Below are 8,639 nucleotides of genomic sequence, written 5' to 3'. Positions count from 1 at the left end.
TAGAGCTGACAGAGGAGGTAGCAGTTCATTTTCACAATCACCACATAACACAAACACATATGGATAATATGTGGATATATATAATATGGAGATAACTTATCTCAACAATGCAAGTAAAAACGGTTTTGTGTGGCAGGGCACCTTTAAACACAATTTTAGAAGGTACAATGATCATATGTAGGCCACGTGAAATGCTTGTGTGTTCAAAGTGAAGTCAAGGTGAGCTGTTCCACCCGAATGTGACTCTCCATCTGATTCTAAATGGCGATATTTTGTCTCCTTTTATCTGGGAAAGAACGTGTATCTTTTAGATATGTGAATGCAAGTCAAGGCTGCACCCATCACCTCCACTGGCTTGACTTATTTGTAAAAGACATGAATCAGCTGCGTTTTAAGCAGAAACCACTCAGTAATCTGTACCTTTAGAGGTAAAATGTTCTGAAATCTGATTCTTTGTCTCATTAAATGCTTTCCGAGAAACATTTCTCTCCAAGAGGTAAGATCGTCTGTCTCAAGTGGATTGACAACCATTAGAGCTCCCTTTTTTACGTTTCTGATCCTGCACTTTGGTCCATTTCTGCTTCATTTTTTCATTATTGTTTTTGCTATTTATGTGCATGTGTCATTATAGTTGCCTCCCTGTGATCATTACATACGGTGTTACTGCATTGCCATATGTTGTATGGATTCTCATGAAATGCCTTTGAGTTTTGCTTTGATGATGCAACATCAGTTTTTTTGGTGTAAAGCTGCAGAGTGACTCCAGGGGAAAATGGCATAGTCACTTAAAGGAATACTCCACCAAAATTCTACCTTTTGAGTATCAAATACTCCCTCTCCTTTTGGCTTGAGTGTTCCTTTAACTCCCCCTCAAGAACTGAGTTAATGCATCTCATTCTCAAAGCAACATCCCATTTGTATTGTCCAATGCTTGAAGAGTCTGTTAAATCCTGCTGTGTATTCACCTATCTATCCTGTTGTGTATTCACCTATCCATTTTTTTCTCCTTTTTTCCCAGTTGATCAAAGTATGTTTGAGAACTCCATTGCTCAGCAGCAGAGTCCTCAGGCCTCCAGGCCAGGCCAGCCCTCGGCCCGACGCTCCCCAGCATCAGCTAATCATAACCTCAGTTCCAACTCCATTGACTCTCCGTCCTCCGGTGGCCAGCAGAGGCTTAAAAATGCCATTAATCTGGGCAAGGCTGTCGGCGCAAAGGTTAGCACCGCACAAGCATTAAGTTCACTACACGTCATGTATTGTTTAAACTCTTGATATTTGAGTTGTGAGTACATTTCATTTTCATCTCATTTTCTGTCTTTCTTTTCTTCTTTCTTTCTCTGTTTTTCCTTTTACATTTGTGTTGTTCTTTATTGTCTTTCTTTCAGGTCAATGACTTGTTAAGAAGAAAGGAGCCCAGCCACCTCGGGGACATCGGAGTTACTGAGGTCAACAAGAACGTTGGTGCTAATTGGAGCTGTATGGACCAACTAAACCAGACCACTACAAACAGGTACACACACACACACACACACACACACACACACACACACACACATGCACACACTTCCTGAGGCTTTGACTTGGCTGGCTGGGCTTGGCTGCCTCTTTCTTCCTCCCTGGTCCAAGATGTCAGCAGGTGTTGACAGAATCTTGTCCTGGTGCCACCTAAGTCTCCCCTGGGTAAGGGCCACCTTGCACCCTGCTAGAATGTGGGCCATTGTCCCCCTCTCTTGAGAACCTGCACATGAAGTCATCCCTCATGCCCCACCCGTGTGAGTTCACCGGGGTTGGGAGAGTGTCATACGACGCGTTAGTTAGTTAGTTAGTTTTATTTTGAACATGTAAAAAATAATATATATATACATACATACATACATATATGTAATTAAATTAAAATAACAGTTAAATACGGACATGTACATTTCAGCACACTCTTCCAAATTATTGTAAGTGATTCAAATTAGAAAAATTCAATAAATTCATAAATTCACCTGTTCAAAAAGGAGTAGGAAGAAGTTAAAAAAAAGAAATTTTGTAGTCCTAACCTTTTTTTCTATTTTTATCCTTTAGTTAAACAAAACAAATTGATGCTTCACTTATTTATACATGTTTACATACATACACACCTTATACCAACACTCACATAAACACATGCACACACATAGACACAGATGCATACATACACACTTTTACACATTTCTTACTTTTTTCTTTCTTTTTCATCTATCTTCTATCTTCTTGTGCGAGCGTGCGTGCGTGCATGTATGCTGACCCACTCCTCTCTGTTTAGGTCTTTACATTCTCGAGGTATCCACAACATTTCTACACCAAAAGAAATGTCAGACCACCATACTGTATATAACACTGCCTGACATTAGCAGTCTGCAAAATTCAACGAAAAAGCTAGTAACACTGGCATTAGCAGCTAATGCTACATCTGGCCGCGTGCTGTGTGGTTCCTCTAAGAACATGCACCCATACAGTGTTATTTTACACACAAACTCAAGAGTGATGACGCTGACCCAAGAACTGTGGTAAACGTAACCAACCAGCGGCATTTTGGGGAATAAACCTCTCAGTGACAGACTCAAAAGTTATCCAGTGTGTCACTGCCAAAGACATCACTTCTGGGGTATTTCTGAATTAGTATTTGAAGTGAAGTGATTTTATATCAGTAACGCTTTTAGTTATTCAGGAAAAACATCAAATCCAAAGGTGCCTGAATCGAAACGTGATGAATTGGCTTTAAATTTCAGTATAGTGGACAACTTCAAAAGTATCTGTGTTGTTTTTGTAACAGATCCTGGACTGTGTATCTACTGTAGTTAGTTATTGAATCGTCTGACAAGGAGAGATGCACTTCCTACAATACACACATCGGCCTACTCTTCATACACATGAAGCTGAGAAGTTGACTTTTCCACTGTTAACGTTTTCCCCTCCCACACTGGCCTTTGGACAAGACTTTTTTAAAGCTCTCAGCAAGAGAAAATATTGATCAGCATCGCAATCAGTTAGTTGTTTTTGTCTTTATGTAGCATTCCTTATAAAGAAATCTGGGACTTCACGCTCATTTATTTTGAGTATTTAAAGAGATGCACTTCCTGCCATACGCACATCAGCCTACTGTTCATACACATGAAACTAAGAAGTTGACTCTTAACAACAAAAAGGTGCCTCTGCTCTTCACATTCTCATACAGCACATCTTTGAGTGCATCCCCATCAGCTCCAGTGAACAATCATGCAGAGGTAATGATAAGTTCTTTCTCGTCATCGTAGGATGTTAGTTACCATGGTAATTTTCTTTCGCTGTGCAGCTTGAGAAAGGCGTATGTTTTTGCAAACACATTGAGAGTGCACAATGAGAGCCACTGGAGCAATCACAGAAGTAAAAGTAGATTTGAAATTCTTGCTGGTACTCTCCACCTTCACACACACACACACACACACACACACACACACACACACACACACACACACACACACACACACACACGCTCTCTAATACAATTCGTTACACAATTCATCAAAACAGATTCTAATTCACAATTTACTTATCCTTTTTTTCATCAGCCAATCGGCTTTGAGCATAAATTTGACACGGTAAGTAGTGGGTGCGTCAGCTCAAAACGTTTGCGTGCCAAGGGTCCCGCTTGTATAAAGTCTCCAGTCGTTATACTATCATAAGCTAATTTATCCGTTTCTGTCAAGAAAGTGAATATGCGTATTTCCCAAAATGTTCACTGCCCAGGAGAAAGATCAGTCAAATTAAACACACTTTCACACACAACCAAATAAAAAAGAAGACATGGCATTTTGAAACACAAACTCTTGTTTTTCTCGTTTAATTCAGTATGTCATGAATTCACCGGTACCGTTGATGCCTTCAAGTAGGTTCATGTTTTACGAGAAGAGTCCAGCTGAACAACCTACTGCTGTTGTATTCATGACTTTGGGTTTTCTGAGAGCTCGGAGATTTGAAAAAAAAATAACAAATAGCAAAGACACAAATTAAAGGCATTTTGTTTTAATCACTCCTGTTGTGAACCTTTATATTAGTTTGACACAGAAATGTAGAAAACAAATGATCATTTTAAAATAGAACAAAGCAAGGTCACCTGGCCACAGTGTTTGAACAACACAGTCTCACTCCCATCGCATCGTCAGGTGCCTTTGGCGTTTGTTATTGTGTTATTGTTTTATTTAGATGTGCTTGGTCGATACTCTTGGCGTCACTTTTTAACGCTCTGCGTTGGGTCGTACGTTTTACTGACATGTGGCACAATAATGGGACCAGGGGACGCGAACCTCGGCCTCTCGGGTGAAAGTCCTGTGTTGTTTGACCCCCCCCCTCCAACCAACCTCTTTACGTAGATTTTCGATCTTTAATAATGATTGTTACTTTTGTCGCCCATAATACTACGTCTTACAGCGCCGCGGTCGAGTCGCTGCTATGCCCGGTGCGTTCCATACAGACGCTAAAGGGGGATTTTTGTGTCAGAGTGAGAACGGGTTGGTTTGAAAGACTCAAAAAAACCCTTCAATACCAAGCATAAACTTTACTCCACTTCCCATGTGGTGAATACAACCTCACAACGTTTGAGGGCGCCATGTGTACCAGTATAAAAACTTTTGTTGGGGCAGTACTTACCAATGATGGCCACTAATGGCTTTCTCTGTTTGACTAACTGCCTCCATGTCTCTCGCTTTCTTCTCCTTTCTCCATCTCTCTCCACCTCTCCTTTTCTCCTCCAGTCACATCTCCTCCTTTGACTCCTTCCCCCGGCTGGACCCCCCGCCTCCATCAGGCAAGAAGCGCCTCCCTCGAGCGCTGAAGACCACGGCGGACATGATGATCTCCTCTGACCCCGTTGTATCCTCTCCGGACCCTGCTGACTCCTCCTCCTTTCTCTCGTCTCCTGACAAGACGCCGCTCATCGCCAAGGAGGAGCTGAGGAACAGCGAGGAGCAGCAGCCGGGTGAGAAGAAGGATGAGGGTTCAGAGGAGCTCACGTTGCCTCCAGGCCCAGCAGAGAAGAAAGTCACTGCTGAGTGGGAGACGACGGGAAGCAGCGGCAAAGTTGATGGAGTGAAAGGTGGAGAAGGAGATGAGGAGAACAGGAGCAGTGATGGAGGTGAAGAGGAACAGCCCCAGCTGCAGCTCTCTGTGCCGGACCTCATCAACAAAGACCCGCCGCCACCGCTGGAGCCCAGAGCAAAGCCATGCGACATCTGGCAGAAAGCGTCAGGGCCGGACTCCCGGCAGGCCTCCACCCCCCGCTCTGGGAAAACGTCCTGCCGCATCAGCCTGGGCGAGGAGGTCCTGCTGGGAAACGGTGCCCCCTGCAGTAAAGGCACCGGAGTGAGCACGGTAGACTCGGAGCCCCACCCGGACCTGCTGTCGTTTGAGTAACGAGAAGAGCCGGGGTCAGATACCACTTCAGTATGTCTCAAAAAAAGTTTGGAACTTTGCTTTTTAATTTTCACTCTAGAGGCTCAAGAGGTAATTCAAACAGACAAATGATGAAAAGTACTGCGGATCAAATATTCACTGCCACTTTTAAATATAGAACTCTACCTGCTCCAGGGTTTGCTTTAGGAAAATGGGGAAAGTGCTTTCAGTAATCAGGGCAGGTGCCAGATCTGCTGCATTTTTCACTTTTTTAGCAACTTTTAAGATGTGTGGATGAGTTTATATGTCATGGTGAATACACTCCAACATGGCTGATCTCAGGTCAGTCAGACAATATGAGCTTATTCCTGAGGACATGAACACAAAGCTGACCCGCACCAGATGAGAAAAAAGTAGCAAGAGAGAAAATATGTTGGAGGGAAGGGTTTGTTATGATGCATCATTTTATCACAATGTACTTGTATCTTGTTTCAGCTCTTCCAATGTTAATATGTCAAGTCTGCTTTAGGAATGCAATAATACCAGATGAATGTAAGTAATGTCATGAAGTATCTCTTTAAATGGGCTAAATATGGAAAAATCAACAGACATAAATTCATACAGACATATTGTCTTCCTGAAAAGTGAAAAATGTATTACTATATACATATTTGAAAGAATGCATGGGTTGTACTTACCAGCATTAAGTTATTATATTGTCATACCATCAATTTCAGGAAAAACCATTTAGAGGGATATTTATTTCATGATGGTTACACTCTAAGTCAATATTCTACAAAAGCTGCTACAATGAAACCAATTACAAACTGCAACTAATGTGAGTTTTAAAGCAATGTAGTTCACATTAAATATAATTAGAATATTTAAGAATTTTCATAAGTGTAATAGTAATTCCAGCATGGAAATTTCTCGAAAAGTGAATGAAGAGTCAGAAGGAAACGCAAGGGAGAGGATGAAGGACTAATTATGTGTTAGAGATGGAAAGGGTGTGGGGGGGGGGGGGGGGGCACTTTCAGTTCAATCGTTTAAGAAATGTCTCGCAGCAGTTTTTGCCATAGTTTGTCAGGACTGGAAGCCTATTGACCCGTAGATTCATTCATATTTCATCCTTTATGACACTTTTTTTTTTGGGTTCAGGAGTTTTTAGATTTTTCCCCTCTGACACTGGCCTTTGGACAAGACTTTTTGAAACTCTCAGCAAGTGAAAATATTGATCAGCATCCCAGGTATTCGGTTGATTTTGTGTAGTTTCATTAAGAAATCTGTGCTTTCATGCTCAATTATTTTGAATCTTTAACAATAAATGGAATAAAAAATAATCTATAAATACAATGAAAATCCAGGTGTAAAACATATTATAAAGATTCTTTTTTGGTGCTTTGTAGTTAAATAGTGCTTTCTGGCAGCAAGAAACCGAGTGCCAGGACGTAAAATCCATCAATCCAATCAAAAATTATTTATTAAAGCTTTAGTGCATAACTTATTTATATTAATGGACATCCATTACATTACAGCCAAAGCCAAATGAGTTGCTAAAAAGAGTCCATCATGTTTTTTTAATCCTCCGTGTCCTCCTTGGCTACTGGGGGGGGGGGCGGGGCACGATGCCGGAAGGCTTGTATCATGTGGATGCTCCAACAGTGTTGTTGTCATTACGTAGAATTCCTCATGGGGGAGACAGTAACTACGCACTATTGCTTTAACCTCCATGTTGTCCTCGGGTCAAATTGACCCGTTTTCAGTTCATTGTTTTTTTTTTGTCAGAAAAAAATGTGATAAAGCGCTGAAAATGTCAACATTAAAATCAAAATACTTTTAAAAAAACACCAAAAACATTTGAAAAAAAAGCACCCACAACATTGAAAAAGCAATAATAATAATAATGATAATAATAATGTTGAAAAAAAGGGACCAAAACGTGTTTTTGTTCATGGTTGACGGGAAGACAACACAAGGGTCAACTCAAGATATTGTTTTTGGCACCGTGCACCAGTAAAAGATGAGCTCATCATTAATAAGCAAATATTAGTAGAAACTAAATTGAACAGTTAGTGAAACCAGATTCAGGTAATTTTTATGAACGGCTTTCAGGCTTCGTCTCTGCTGACAACAATTGTCTTCGGAACTGAAAGTAGACACCCCCCAAAACCTGACAGAGGGTCAGAATGAAAGAATGGATGGGCGGACGGGCGGCACGTGGAGGGCGGGCTGGTGAAAAGTTGTTTTTGAGCAAAAGAAGACAGAAAAGATAATGAGCTGTCAACAGAGAGATGAAAGAGGTGTGTTTTATTCCAGCAGATCTTTAAGTGACAGACCAAAGACAGAAATTAGCTGCTCAGCCAGAGACGGTTTTCTTTTTTTTATTCTTTTTAGCGACATGTATTTTTTTTTTCTCCTTTATTTTCACTGCTTATATCATTGAAAAAACCAAAGTCAAAGCATTTCAAAACATTTTAAAGGACTTTCATATCCTTGTTTTAAATCTTCCAGAATTTTCTGACTGAGTCAGGTGTGTTCAGCAACTTCATCAGTGTGTCGCTGTAGGAAGAGCGCGATAAAGCTGCCGTGGTTGTGCTTAGTACAATCACAGATTAAATCTGTATTTTTACTTTCACGCTATTATCTGAGCATCTGTGCAACTGAATGAAAGTTCACTTCAGACACACATGGAAAGCAGGCATACAGATGCCAAATCCTGACCCTAAAAATAAGCCATTTTTTTCTGTGAAGTCCTCTGTAAGTGGCCACTGTGTCCTTGCAGGGATTTCCTGATTTCAAAAAAAGAGCCAAGAAATTCCCAGAAGACAGCTGTAGCTGCGGTCGGGTCGTGCACAGCAGAACAAGAGGAATGTGGAGCTGGTCTCTCTTAGAGAAAGGAAGCCTTGTCTCTCTCAGTCTTCTGTCTTCATAACTTAGTCTTACATACTACAAGCGTCCCCCTTTATGTTAAAATTGTAACAAAACTGCTGACATCTCCCCACAAGCCAAACCAAATTAAAAAGAATATATATTTTCTCAATTAGTTTTATCAGGCAATCCTCAGACCTTTCTGTGGATAGTTCTTACTGATTATTTTATATTCAACCTGAAGTTGGCAGTCAGCCCTGTGGATTATGGTGCCTGGGTGTGGGAACCCATGCTGCTGTTGAGTTTTCCAAATGACATGTTTTAATGCTTTGATGAGCACAAACACAATGTGTCTGCGATGTATTTGTAATGGGGGG

At 41.1% G+C, this 8,639-nt stretch overlaps 1 protein-coding gene across 1 annotated transcript; it reads left to right on the top strand.

Moving 5' to 3' along the window:
• Positions 1-149: 149 nt before the first annotated feature.
• On the top strand, positions 150-7,859 carry c6h1orf226 (chromosome 6 C1orf226 homolog). Its single transcript, XM_032525919.1, has 4 exons — positions 150-496; positions 1,019-1,215; positions 1,386-1,510; positions 4,758-7,859. The coding sequence occupies exons 1-4, from the start codon at positions 466-468 to the stop codon at positions 5,413-5,415; spliced, it is 1,011 nt and encodes a 336-aa protein (XP_032381810.1). The 5' UTR covers positions 150-465; the 3' UTR covers positions 5,416-7,859.
• Positions 7,860-8,639: the final 780 nt, after the last annotated feature.

This window comes from Etheostoma spectabile, chromosome 9, assembly GCF_008692095.1.
Source record: "Etheostoma spectabile isolate EspeVRDwgs_2016 chromosome 9, UIUC_Espe_1.0, whole genome shotgun sequence".
In the NCBI taxonomy this organism is placed as follows: Eukaryota; Metazoa; Chordata; class Actinopteri; order Perciformes; family Percidae; genus Etheostoma; species Etheostoma spectabile.
Note: the sequence above shows the minus strand (reverse complement) of the source record. Positions and strands in the feature narration are given on the sequence as shown.